The 14,209-nt window shown below is 46.1% G+C and overlaps 2 protein-coding genes across 7 annotated transcripts in view; one reads left to right on the plus strand and one right to left on the minus strand.

The window, feature by feature from the left end:
• ATP7B (ATPase copper transporting beta) overlaps positions 1–7,605 on the minus strand; it is a 67,696-nt gene extending 60,091 nt beyond the window's left edge. The window contains exons 1-3 of one of the 4 annotated variants that reach the window (XM_077855849.1): positions 6,400–7,605; positions 6,155–6,222; positions 5,461–5,781 (exon numbers count right to left, since the gene is read on the minus strand). The gene's annotated coding sequence lies outside the window, so the exon portion shown is untranslated. Of the gene's footprint in view, positions 1–5,460; positions 5,782–5,904; positions 6,091–6,154; positions 6,223–6,399 lie in introns of those variants that run through there. The other 3 variants (XM_077855850.1, XM_077855848.1, XM_077855851.1) reach the window with 3 other exon arrangements.
• ALG11 (ALG11 alpha-1,2-mannosyltransferase) overlaps positions 6,816–14,209 on the plus strand; it is a 39,867-nt gene continuing 32,473 nt past the window's right edge. For 2 of the 3 annotated variants that reach the window (XM_077855853.1, XM_077855854.1), the window contains exons 1-3: positions 6,816–7,035; positions 10,441–10,671; positions 13,240–14,171. In XM_077855853.1, coding sequence (XP_077711979.1) covers positions 6,992–7,035; positions 10,441–10,671; positions 13,240–14,171 — 1,207 coding nt within the window. In that variant the 5' untranslated portion in view covers positions 6,816–6,991. The remainder of the gene's footprint in view (positions 7,036–10,440; positions 10,672–13,239; positions 14,172–14,209) is intronic. The other variant, XM_077855852.1, reaches the window with a different exon arrangement.

The following is a 14,209-nucleotide window of genomic DNA, read 5'->3' on the forward strand; positions in this document are numbered from 1 at the left end:
AATCCAATTAAAAATGGGCAGAGAACTCGAACATTTTTCCAAAGAAGACGTATGGGTGGCCAACAGACTTATGAAAAAGATGCTCTACATCACTAATCTTCAGGGAAATGCAAATCAAATCCACAGTAAGATTATCACCTCACACCCGTCAGAATGGCTAAAATCAAAAGCATAAGAAACCAGAAGTATACTGAGGATGTGGAGAAAGGGGAATCCACATGCATTTTTGGGAATGCAAACTGGTACAGCCACTGTGGGGAACAGTATGGAGGTTCTTCAAAACACTAAAAATAGGGATCCCTGGGTGGCTCAGCGGTTTGGCGCCTGCCTTTGGCCCAGGGCGCAATCCTGGAGTCCCGGGATCAAGTCCCATGTCGGGCTCCTGGCATGGAGCCTGCTTCTCCCTCCTCCTGTGTCTCTGCTTCTCTCTCTATGTCTATCATAAATAAATCTTAAAAAAACAACAACACTAAAAATAGAACATATGATCCAATAGCTCCAGTACTGAATATTTACCTGAAGAAAATGAAGACACTAACTCAAAGACAGACATGTTCCCCTATCTTCACTGCAGCATCATTTACAATAGTCAAGATATGGAAGCAGCCAGAGGGTCCATCTATAGATGAATGGATTAAAGATGTGGTGTGTATGTATGTATATATATACAAAAGGAAATATCAGCCATAAATAAAGATGAAATCTTGCTATTTGCAATGACATGGATGGATCTAGATGGTATACTGCTAAGTGAAATAAGTCAATGAAAGACAAATACCCTATGATTTCACTCATCTGTGGAATTTAAGAAAGCAAACAAATAAAAAAAGAGACAAAGGAAAAAAAAAAAAAAAAAAAGAGACAAAGGAAAAACCAGACTCTTAATACAGAGAGTAAACTAATGATTGCCACAGGTGAAGCAGGTGAAGGGGATTAACAGTACACTCATAATAATGAGCACTGAGTAAGGGAATTGTTGAATCGCTATGTTGTACACTAGAAACTAACAAACACTGTACGTTAACTATACTGGAATTAAAAATTAAAAATTTACTTAAATGAAACAAATAACTTTCCTAATGTAATGTCTGGTGGGAGAATGTCAAGTCTCAGAAGACTAAGCACACTATGAGAGAATTTTTATAAAGCTCAGAATCCAGCAAAGTTAAATAATGGATTGTTCAGGCATTCATTATATGTGATAAAACTTTACAAAAACAAAAACAAAAGCTAGGTTACAATAAACAGAAGGCTGGGATGGTGGTTACATTTATAGTGGGTACCTCCACAGGTGACACAAGAGAAGAACAGTGTATAGACACCATGGCATTGATAATCTCATTCTTGGGTCAGGTGGGAGGTCAAAGGTGTTCTCTACTTTATTATGTTTTATAACTATATATGTGTCTGTATGCATTTCTTTTATGTTCAATAAACTGATAAAAGAAAAATCTTAAAGCAAATGGGAGGGTGGAAACATGCAAATGAAAATGATTCTTTCAGAAGGGGAGAAGATACTACAAGAGGTCACAGGAGACACAAAGTAATGGAAGAGATTTTAAAATGAAAGCAAATGGCACAAATTTATAAATTGAAGGGGAGAAGTCTGCAGAGGGGGAAAGACTGGAGGCAAGAAAAGTGATGACCAGTAAGGGCTCCAGAACAGGTAGAGGAGAAGGGGCAGAGGTCAAGGGCACTCACTGAAGAGATGACCTTGAAAAGCAAGCCCCATCGGGACTAGACGAGCAAGTGAAAATAGGCTGTAGACCTACAGAAGCTTAGAAAACGCTGCATGGATGTAGGCGGGAAGTTGAAGAAAACTAGACCCAGTGCTGTCACTTCTCTCCAAGTAAGAAGTCAGGTCATTTGTTGAGAATCAGGAAGCAGAGATGGCGCACGAGGCTCCCTGATCGCAGGAAGTTGACACAGGACAAGCGAAAAGCATCTGCAATTTGCGGTCACAGTTGACATTAGAAACCAGAACCTGTGAACAGCACCAAGCACGCGGTTGCCTAAAGGTCCCAGCAGTTGTCACTGTGCCGCAGGAGCAGAGAGGGCGGTGTGCAGATCCACCCGGGCAGCGGCTGGAGGGTCCCGGGGCTGGGGCGGGGGCCAGGGTGGCCACGAGATGCTTCTGACTAAACCAGCCCATGGCCAGGACTGAGAGAGGCCACACGCTGCCTGAGAATAAGGACGGACTCATGGAGGGGCGGCTTTGAAAGCTGTTAACACACCCACGCGCGCACACACCATGGAGTTTGGAAAAAGGAAAAGACTGGATTGAAATATGCCAAAGATGTTAATACTGGTTCTCTTTCAGTTATAAGAATATATTTTTTTTATTTCTAAAAATTAATAACATGATGCAGCAAAAAAAATAATAAATAAAGTTTACAAATGTGCTAACGGTCATCCTGAGAGTGATAAGTAAAAGTCAATTTTCTCATTTTGGGCTTTATTTTCCAAATCTCTCTTATAGAACTACTTTCATTAATAGTAATTTTTTAAAAGAATTTAAAAGAATTCTAAGCATTTCTAATCCCCAATGTGGAGTAATTTTGAGTTTCTGTAGGGACTGAGGCTTCAACACAATGGCTGCATTTCTGAATCCACAGATTTCACAATTACTGGTGTTTTAAAACCTTATTTGCCATGTTGGTTACATCACAATAAAAAGTCACCCTGCTTTGCTCTCTACTTTATCTCATCGACCTTTGATCTCCTCAGATTTTCCTCCTTTAACTTAGTTTTTCTTTTTTAAAAAAGTCAGACATTTGAAAATTTCACTTGGCAATGATTCTAAACCTATAGATAAAAATAATATTGCACACACTGAACACGGACACGGACACGGACACTGCCCTGCTACATGTGCCATCAGCGAACAGTCATCATGGCCCTGGGCTATCTCCATCCTTGCCATGAAGATCCATGTCAGATAAAGAAACACTTAAATCAAACTCTCCTGCCTCCCCCCCAGCTTCCCCCCCCCCCCCGGTTCCTTGTCCCCCTCCCACCCCAGCTTGCTCCCAGTAACTTGTGTACCAACTACGCTCTGTGTTAGTTGCTGATCGGACCACCAATGCCTCTGACACTCTGGACGCTGCGGAGTCTAAAAAACCTTTTATTCCTGAAGCAGCAACTCCACAGGAAATGGAACTCCCAGGTCTTTTGTAGGGTTTCAGCCACCTTGGGTCTGGGTGAGTGGACTGCTGGCAAAGGCCTCTAATTAAGTCTCCAGGAGCTCACTTTTCTGTTTACCCTTCTTTGGAGAAGCCCCTCACACTGTTTGTCCAGGTTTTATGAACTCTCCAGTTTGTGGAATAAAGTCCAAAGGCCTGAACACAGGGCCTCCCGCAATTAGCTTTCCAGACCTGTCCGGCCACTCAAGGTAAATCCACCTTTCCATTCCTATCCTCTGGGACCTTTGCACCTGCTGGTCCTATCCTGGGACATCCCTCCCTTCCCCCTTTAGTGTGCCCAAATGACACATGGCATTTCTCCTTCAAGACCTCACTCACTGGGGCACCTGGGTGGCTCAGTGGTTGACTGTCTGCCTTTGGCTCAGGGTGCGACCCCAGGGTCCTGGGATCGAGTCCCACATCGGGCTGCCCACAGGGAGCCTGCTTCTCCCTCTGCCTGGGTCTCTGCCTCTCTCTGTCTGTCATGGGTAAATTAATAGATAAAATCTTGAAAAGAAAAAAAAAAGACCTGACTCGTGCCACATCTCTTCTTGACCTTCTTTTTGTGGCCCTTCCTCCCAGGAGGGGCTGACCGTTCCTATGAGTCCTGTGCTGTGTCCACACCTCTGGACTGTCAGCTCCAAGAGCTTGGGGGCTGGCCTATATTCATCTCTGTGCCCCTCTTGCACCTCTGTTCTGCTTTGGCTCAGCACCAGAGAAACAGAAGCTGCTCCATGCTGGCAGAGCGAAGGCTGAAGGACCCAGCGCATGGGCCACCACCTCCCTTCGATAGCATCTTCCGTCCCAGTCATTCCTAATGCCCATACCCTGATATGCTCACAACACTTATTAGTGCCAGAAATCACAGTATTTGTCCCCCCCCCCCTTTTTTAAGATTTTTTTGAGAGAGAAAGAGAGAGAGAGCAGGAGCAGGCAGGGCAGAGGGAGAGTAGAGAGGATCTCAAATAGACTCTTGGCTGAGCATAGAGCCAATGTGGGGCTGGATCTCAGGACCCTGAGATCATTTCCTGAGCTGAAACCAAGAGTTGGATGCTTCACCAACTGGCCACGCAGCCACCCCTTCGTTCACCCTTCTACATTTCTGTACCTCCTCTAAGGCAAAAATTCCTTAAGGGCAGGGTCTTAGTCTCATCTGGATCCACTGGGCCTAGAATGCCTGGCACCTAGTAAATACTATAAAAATTTGTTAAATAAATGGTAATAAGAGGAAAATAAGACCTATAATGAAGGGTTTTGTGAGGACTAAATAACAGAGTGGGGGTATATAAAGTATGTAACACAGAGCCTAGCAGTAGTAAGCTCAATAACGCTGGCTAGTGCTATTACTATCCAGAAGAAGGTGAGCTCAACATTGGGAAAAGCAGTTACCGAAGTTTTAAGGACGAAGTATCTTGAGTTTAATCTGGAAGGTTAAGGATTTTTCAGATGAGTACTGAGGTGGAGGCATTGCGTGGTTTGAAGCTTCTTCCCTTGTCTGAGCCACCCCTCCCCCGTAAGTTCTTCACACTTCCATTAACTGCAGTCATCACACTAAGAATCACCTATCAGCCAGCCTCTCTCTACCCATCCATTAATCCACTTACCTTTCATTGCCATACTACCAGAGCCCAAAACAGATTTCACTACAAAAGGGCACACAATAATATCATTAACTTCTGAAATCTATAGACCACCCATTCAGTCTATGATCTATCCTAAAGAAATAGTCAACTGTCAGGATGCCTGGGGGGCTCAGGGGTTGAGCACCTGCCTTTGGCTCAAGGCGTGATCCTAGAGTCCTGGGATCAGTCCTGCATGGGATTTTCTGCAGGGAGCCTGCTTCCCCTCTGCCTGTGTCTCTGCCTCTCTCTGTGTCTCTCATGAATAAATAAATAAAATCTTAAAAAAAAAAAGAAAAAAGAAATAGTCAACTGTCACACTACAAATCACACACAAGGATGTTCACTACAACATGGCTTGTGAGAGGGGAGAAATTAGAAGCACCCAGAAGGATCACCCACAGGGAAAAGATAAACACACTGTGGTATGCATACGGTATGCATCCATACTGTACAGAGGTTAAACTGAACAAGACGGATGCTTACATACTGAGCTGAAACAATCTCTAAAACACAGTTGTATTGAAGAAAATAAAGTTGCAGGATATACACTATGTGATTTCATTTATGTGAAACAAAACAAACATTTTAAAACTACACACATACAAAACCTAAAGATTTCTCTGGATGCACACACACACACACACACACACACACACCTTTTTTTGGTAACCACGGTATTTTCAGCTCTTCAACACCATGCCTGAAACACAGTAACTTTTCAATAAATGTTTGCTGAACAAATGGAGACATATATAAATAAATAGAAAAGGATTACAAAGTGCATCTGCTTTTCATGCTTGATACTTCTGTACTGTTTGCATTTTTAAGTGACTGCATTAACGTATTACTTGTGTAATTAAAATGAATCCAAAGTAGTTCTTAAAAAAAAGAAAAGTCGCAGGGGGCGCCTGGTTAAGTGCTCTTGATCTCGGTTCAGGGTCCTGAGTCCCCGTCGGACTCCACCGTGGGTGTGGAGCCTGTTTAAAAAAAAAAAAAAAAAAAAAGTTGCAGGACCTGAATAGACCGTACAGAGATCCGCACACTCTGAGTAACTTCTCTGGGCAATTAATTTAATCAGCCCGGGCAATTCGCGCTCTTACGCGGCAGCAAGTCGACGCTCACTTTACGTCGCCAGCTTCAGATTCCTCAGCACCAAGATGAATGGGAAAGTGTCCTGCAGACCCGCCGGGGCCCCCGCCTGTCCTGGGGCTGCTCGGGGTAGGATCCCGACTGCCCCCGGGCTGGGGCTCCGCGCCCCGCCCCCCGCGGACGCCGGCCGCCAGCCGCCAGGTGGGCGAGCAGGGGCCGCCAGGTGAGTGTGCGCGCCCGGCGCCCGGGAACGACACTTACTGTCCGACCGGCCTCTTCGGCTTACGGCTGCAGCATCGTCCTCCGGGGGCACCGAATCCTGGGGTCACCTGGTGGGGGGGGGGGGACAAGGGCGCGGTGAGCGCTGCACCTCTGCGGCCGGGCGCCCGCACGGGGACAGGCCCGGGACCCGCTGCCCTCGCCCGCGGGTGGGTCAGACGCGCGCCACGGGCCCCGGAGCCGCGCTCGCAGCCTGGCAGGGCCGGTCCTCCCCGGGGCTCCGCTACCTCGGGCCGGCGCGCTGCGGACTCGGTCTGCGGCCTGCAGCGAGCGCCGGGAGGGCCGCGGGGCGGGCGCGGAGATGCGGACCCAGGGCGCGCCGGCCGCGGGCGGGGAAGGTGCGGCGCGGCGGGCGCCGGCTCCGGCTCCCGGTCCGGGTCCGCGCCTGGCTCCCGAGCGCCGGATCCCAGGCGTTACAGCCGCGCCGGGGGTGACCTCTGCACCTGGAAAATCGACCCGAGGCGCGCAAGGACCTCCCATTGGTCTCAACCGCCCGCGGGCCCGGGGCGGGGGGCTTCCCGTGGGGGAGGGAGCCGAGGGCGGGCGCCGGTGTCCATCGCAGGCCACGCCCCCCAGCCCAACTCCCGCTCCGGCCCCGCCCACTGGAGGCGGGACCCTTGTGCGCCACGCCGAACGCTCGTCTCCTCCCCGGGAGATTCTATTGGCTGGAAGGCCGTGGGAAGCTACTGCCAGCAGCCAATTGGAACGCAAGATGGGCCCCGCGGAGGCGGAGAGAACACCCCCCGCCCCCCGCTTCCTCAGGAGCCAATAGAGAAGAGTAACAGCGAAGCGCTTCCGGAGGTCGGGGGTCGAGGGAAGATGGCGGCCGCCAAAGGGGGCTGGTGCCTGTTCGAGTTACTGAGGTGAGGAGCGCGGTGGGGCGGGTTTGCAGGCGTTTTCTTTCGCGGGGACACTTGTCCGCCTCGTGCAACTGGAACTTGCGGGGAGGGGGTCTTCCTGCCCCGGTCCTCGTCTGTTTCCGCAAAGACAGCGCTTTCCTCTCACCTCGGAGTTTCCAGTCAGACTGGAGCTGACCGGATTAAAGAGTCCGTCTACCGCCTCGTCACGCCTGCCCCGTGCGGGGAGGGCCGGCGTTTCCCTCCTGGTGCTCTCCTCGCTCTGTCACGGATCGTTCCTACTCACTTCTCCTCTTCCTTTGTGACTGAGCCACGAAGCCCTCCGAACTACCGCGTCTGTCCCTTGGTGGAGGATGGGCTCTCCCTCTCCCGTCGTGGCCGCCCCTCCTCACCGACACGGTCATGGTCAGACGTCATCGACTCCGTCAGCTTTGCAGACAAAACCACTGTCCTACCAGCAGCAATGGTTTGGTTTTGGCCTTGGTTTTCCGGGAAGAGCAGAGAGGCACGGGCTCTGGCGAAACCGAAGGAGAGGGCCCCCGGCTCCCGGACCGGAAGCCGGGGGGCGGGGCGGGCGGGGTGAGTGACACCCGAGGGGAGGCGGGGGGCCGGGGGGGTCTCCTGGCGGCTCCTGGGACGCTCTGGGAGATGCGCGCGCACCCCCGGCCCGCAGTGCTGATCCCGCGGGACCGGAAGCTGGGGGGCGGGGCGGGCGGGGTGAGTGACACCCGAGGGGACGCGGGGGGCCGGGGGGGTCTCCTGGCGGCTCCTGGGACGCTCTGGGAGATGCGCGCTGGCGGCGGGGTCTGCGCAGGGCAGCTCCTCCCCAGGACTCGGGGCGTGATGCTCGGCCTTCGTGGGACTGAGGGATGGGGCTCCGCGCTGGCCTCCTGAGCCCTCTCAGGGACGGTTTTAGTTCACAGATAGAAAGTTCATGTTGAATCCTCAGCCCCATGATTATCCGCTGATCTTTATTTCTGGTTGATGGAAGAATAGTCACATAAAATTTTATCACATAGTCACTACATTGTTTCTTGTAAAAAAAAGTTAGGAAATAGATGAGCAAAAAAGAAAAATCACCAGGCATGCTACCATCCAGAGATAACGACTGTTAACATGTTGGTGGAAAAAAAAAAAAAAAAAACTTTTTTCCTACATTTGTTCTAGTAATAGTACTGCATTTTACATGTTTTGCCCTGTATTCATGTATTTATATAAAAAGAAGACCTAGTATATTCCATCTACAGAGGTCTGTAACACCAACCTATTTTTGTTCAGGTTGAAAATTTGTAATTAACACATAGCATCCCGAAAAGCGGTATTCTCTCCAGACTTTGGGTATTATTTCTTCACTTTTGTCTCCTCTACTCCAGATTCTATAATGATTATTTAAAATATTTTGGACAGGAAATTCTATTTTCAGAGGCTTCATGTTCTTCCCTGCCTTTTGAAACATCCATAATTCAGTCCTTTGCACATTATAATGGCTAAATAAATGTTTGTTGAATGAATGACTCACTGTTGATTGCAGTTATCTTTTTAAAAAATACCTTATTTATTCATGAGACACACACAGAGAGAGAGAGAGAGAGGCAGAGACACAGGCAGAGGGAGAAGCAGGCACCATGCAGGGAGCCCAATGCAGGACTTGATACCGGGACCCAGGATCATACCCTGGGCTGAAGGTAGGTGCTAAACCACTGAGCCACCAAGAAAGCCTTGTGTTTCTATGATAAACATTATTTAATGGCACATATTTTTAGTTATATTTAAATAAATTCTAAAATTGGTAGTTTTTTTTTTTAAAAGATTTATTTATTTTAGAGGTGGGGAGAGGGGGAGAGAGAACCCTTCGCAGACTCCCTGCTGAGCCCAGTGTCTGATGAGGGGCTCCATCCCAGGACCCTGAGATCATAAACTGAGCTGGCATTTAACTGACTGAGCCACCCAGGTGCCCGTAAAATGAGTAGTTTTAATGTGCAAGCAATGGAGGACGTTTAATAAATTTATCTATAGAGTCTGAGTCTTTAAAACTAATAGACTCAATAAAGGACTGGCTCAACTTTAGTCATTAATATGGGTTTTTTTTCCTGATTTTTAAAAAAGATTTTATTTATTCATGAGACACACACACACACACACAGAGGCAGAGACACAGGCAGAGCGAGAAGAAGCAGGGAGCCTGACGTGGGACTTGATCCCGGGTCTCCAGGATCACACCCCGGGCTGCAGGTGGCGCTAAACTGCTGCGCCAGGATCCCTGGGTGGCGCAGCTGTTTGGCGCCTGCCTTTGGCTCAGGGCGCGATCCTGGAGACATAGGGAGAGGGAGAAGCAGGCTTCACACAGGGAGCCTGGTGTGAGACTCGATCCGGGGACCCCAGGGTCACACCCTGGGCAGAAGGCAAGTGCCATACCACTGAGACACCCAGGGATCCCCGGTCAGCCACATTTTAAGTTAAATGGGCTTTTGGCTTGTCCTGGGAAAGCTGTATAATATTGCTTTAATGAATTCATATATTCCAAATGTTAAATAAATGACAAATCTTTCCACTTCTGTCAAACTCTGTTCATCCTTTAAGGCAATGGTTCTCAAAGTACGGTCATAGACCGTAGCAGGTCCCCAAGACCCTGTTAGTAGTTCTTCAAGGTTAAAACTATTTTTATAATAATTGAAAATAACATTTGCTTTTTCATTATGTTTACATTTGTACCTATAGTGCAAAAGTAATGGTGGATAAAACTGCTATTAAGCGCAAATGGAGGCAATGACATCAAAGTGTTGTAATAGGAGTGAGTTCACCAATGTGTGTGAAGTAGGTTGGTGCATTTTTGGCAACTCGCTTAGAGGTACAGGAGGGAAGGCAGTTATTTCAGGGTCATAGAAACAGATCAAATGCAGAACTTGTAATAGAAGTGAAGGTATCTAAGTTCCTCTTGCCCCAGAAATGGTTCTGTTTGAGGTGAAGTGAGAGAATAAAAATGATTTACTATTTCATCAGACTTTTAACTAATTAGAAGTCTGTGTCATAAATTTGAGGATCAATTGCCATTCCTAATCATATCTTGTTTAGCTTAGTAATTAAATTTGTTATTAATCGTTTAACACATATACTGTTAGGAGAAAGGTTGATCAAATCAACATTGATTTTTCACTGCCAATTAAAAAGAAAAGTTATACTGAATTGGTAGCATCCTATGGAGATCGGAATTAAGGAGGATTTGCCCTTCTGACATTGGACATTTTGTGTGTTAGAATATTAAAAGTTGAGTATGTTGTTAGCAGACTCCCAGCTATAAAACTTTTGTGTTCACTATTAATGTATAAAGTAGCTATGTAAAAGTAGACTTTAATTTGTAGTTTCTTTAGAATAGGCATTTTGTCAATTTTTACATTTTCCTTCTTGTTTCAGATTTTTTTATTCATTATTCCTCCCTGGGCTAACAGTCTGTGGAACTTTATGTGTATGTCTGTTCGTTATCCTCTGGGGAATCAGACTGCTGCTACAGAAAAAGAAAGAGTCAATATCAACCAGCAAAAATGGGAAGAAGCAAACGGTGGTTGCATTTTTTCATCCATACTGCAATGCCGGTGGAGGAGGAGAAAGAGTTTTGTGGTGTGCCTTAAGGGCCCTGCAGAAAAAGTAGGTATGCATCTCTCCTAGCTCATTTACTCTATTATTACCATTAAAGAAAAATCCTTGTCCAGATATTCAGCTTGCTCCACTACCTTCTCTGTAGCCAGGAATTAATTGTTCTTCAATAAGGAAATACTTCTGTTATATGCCAACCTGCATTACAAGAGCATGTTGAATTTTAGTTGATATGATAAAAAAAAAAATAGGGAAGAGAAGGGCTTTTTGATGGCAAAATGTAGTGGGGATAACTGTCTCCTTGGAAGAATGTGTGGAGAAGAAATAAACAGAAATAGACTAAGTAATGGGGAGTACTTTAAACCTAAATACTTTTAGTCAGTAGTGGCCGCAGGAAATAATGTCTGTGAAAGTGTTTGTTTGATTCTGAGGTTGATACCATTACCAGTTAGTCTTAAGTTACCATGTTAGAGTCATTTAAAGTTTGAGGCTTCCTTCTCCCCACCCACATCCCATCCCCACCCCCAAAATGTTTATGATTCCCTTTTAAAGAGGAACAAACATAATAAAGTAGAAGTTCCATTGATGATTGTATCATAGGAGGAAAACTATTATTCTTCTACGGTTACACTGCTTCCTGGCACATGCCCTTCATCCAGTTCCTGAGCCCTCGCACGGAATTCCTTTCGCTTTACATTTCTCTATTGTCGGTTACACTGCTTCCTGGCACATGCCCTTCATCCAGTTCCTGAGCCCTCGCACGGAATTCCTTTCGCTTTACATTTCTCTATTGTCGGCTAATCCTGGCTCCCAGCCTCCACCCCCGCATTTCCTTTGCCATCTTCCATAACTGCCCAGATCCAAAACATTTTCTTAAATCCCAGCGTAACGGCCTCCTCCTTCAGGCCTTCCCTACTCCCTCTCTAATTCCTCCTGTTCTTTGCTTCTCATAACTCTGTGCATGAACTTGTCGAACTGGATTATCTAGCTCTTGAGGGCAGTAGTAAAGTTTTGTGATAGCTCTACCGTACACAGATCTTAGATTTTAGCTGAGAGAGAGACAAGATAATAAACAAAGAAAAATATCAAGTGGTGAGAAATGCGGCGAGAGAAATTAAAATAGGATAACATGAGAGTGATTCCATACTTTAGGATGAGTGATTAGGGAAAATCTCCAAGGAGGTAACACTTAATGGAGTCTAAATGACAAAAGCAGCTGACGTTTACTGAGCACTTACCTCTATGCCAGGCATTGCCTGGAGTGCTTTACATGCTCACTCAGTCCTCACTACAACTGTATGAGGTTGTTACTCTTACCCTCATTTGACAGGTGAGGAAACTGAGTTAACCAGAGTCCATGTTGTAAACCACATGCCATACTGTCAGCCTCAGGAAAAGACAATGAAGGTGAGAAAAGAGAATTCAAAGCAGAGGGGATTACAAGTTACCTAAAACAGGAAGGACCTTGGCTTGTTCACAGAAAGGAATCCAGTTTGGCTGACCGTGCGGGCATGTGAGACAGTAGAGGCCTCATGTTACACAGGACTTGAGTGAGCAGGGTAAGGAGTTTAGGTTTAATTCTAAATGCTGTGGAAAACTGTATGAGGATTTCAAACAGAGAGATGACATTCTGCTGACCTGTTGCTGTAATGGCTAAAACAAGAATTTATTGTTGTTTCTAACAGTTTAGACACTGACTAAATCAGTGTTGGGAATCCCTCATGCCGAGCAGCTGCATTAGATGGCAGCTGGGGCCAGTCATCTGAAGGCCTTTGCTAACCTGTCTGCTTCCTGGGCTGGGACGGTGGCAGCAGCTCCTGTGGGTGAGGGTGTGGGATACGGGTCAGGCATCTCTGTCCCCCCGCAGCCTCTGCTTGGGCTGGCACACAACACGGCAGTCTCAGGATACTGGACTCCTCATGTGACAGCTGACTTCTCTAGAGCGAAGTAGAAATTGCCGCTCTTAGAGTCTGGGTCTAGAAACTGGCAAGATGTCACCTTTGACTAATGGTTAAAAGAGTCACAGAGCCCACTGTTATTCCATAGGAGGTGGCGTAGATCCCACCGCTCGACAAATGTCAAAGAGTCTGTGGCCATCATCTTTAAGCAACCAGAGGCTGATGCAGGCACCAGATCTGGCTTGAAGAATCTTGTTGCATGTCTCAGATAAAAACTGAGTGATGCTTTAGCATTTACAATTCTATCTAAAGATACATTTAGTAAATTTTAACTCTTGTTTCTGAATGTTATTAATATTTTAGTACCATTTTTATATTGAGAAATTTGTCAAAATAAAGTTTCTGAATATTTCTTAAAGACAGAAATGTCGATCAGCAATTTTTGTTGATGTCTGCTCTATGCGAAAGTCTTAGAAGAGGAAATAGCAAAGAACTAGAGATCTCATTTGGAGGACTAACATTTCACTCGCAGGGCAGCAGAAGACTCAGGAAAGAGGAGAACGAGTAGACCAAGAACAATGAATTAAAGACGTGGAAAACCTTTTTTTCAGTCTAAAATAAGGTTACTTTTAGTAACCTTGTGAGAAAATAATTATCTACAACTTTTTGCTTGGTTCTCACCTACACTAAGGAAAACCTTAAGTATTACATTCTATTTTAGGTACCCTGAAGCAGTTTACGTCGTTTATACTGGTGATGTCGACGTCAGTGGACAGCAGATACTAGAAGGCGCTTTCCAAAGATTTAACATCAAACTCACTCACCCAGTGAAGTTTGTCTTCTTAAGGAAACGATACCTTGTGGAAGATTCACTCTATCCTCACTTCACACTGCTGGGCCAAAGTCTAGGGTCCATTTTTCTTGGCTGGGAAGCTCTAATGCAGTGTGTTCCCGACGTTTACATCGATTCAATGGGATACGCGTTCACACTTCCTCTGTTTAAGTATTTAGGTGGTTGTCACGTCGGAAGCTATGTTCATTATCCCACCATCAGCACCGACATGCTTTCCGTAGTGAAGAATCAAAATGTTGGCTTTAACAATGCAGCCTTCATTACCAGGAATCCTTTTCTCAGCAAATTAAAGCTCATCTATTATTATTTATTTGCTTTTATTTATGGACTTGTTGGTTCTTGCAGTGATGTAGTGATGGTCAATTCTTCCTGGACACTAAATCACATTCTCTCACTGTGGAAGGTTGGGAATTGCACTAACATTGTTTATCCACCTTGTGACGTGCAGACATTTCTGGACATTCCCTTACATGAGAAAAAGACGACCCCAGGACATTTACTGGTTTCCGTTGGCCAGTTCCGGCCTGAAAAGAATCATCCTTTGCAGATCAAAGCCTTTGCTAAGTTGCTGAATAAGAAGGTGGCTGAGCCACTTCCTTCACTTAAACTTGTCCTCATTGGAGGTTGTCGTAACCAAGATGATGAGCTGAGGGTAAACCAACTGAGAAGGCTTTCTGAGGATCTAGGAATTCAAGAAGATGTGGAATTTAAAATAAACATCCCATTTGACGAGTTGAAGCATTACTTGTCTGAAGCAACAATTGGTCTGCATACCATGTGGAACGAGCATTTTGGGATTGGTAAGTCTGTCCTTTAAGCAACTCGTTTGGCGCCATGA

The sequence above is a fragment of the Canis aureus genome, chromosome 17 (genome assembly GCF_053574225.1).
Source record: "Canis aureus isolate CA01 chromosome 17, VMU_Caureus_v.1.0, whole genome shotgun sequence".
Taxonomy (NCBI): domain Eukaryota; kingdom Metazoa; phylum Chordata; class Mammalia; order Carnivora; family Canidae; genus Canis; species Canis aureus.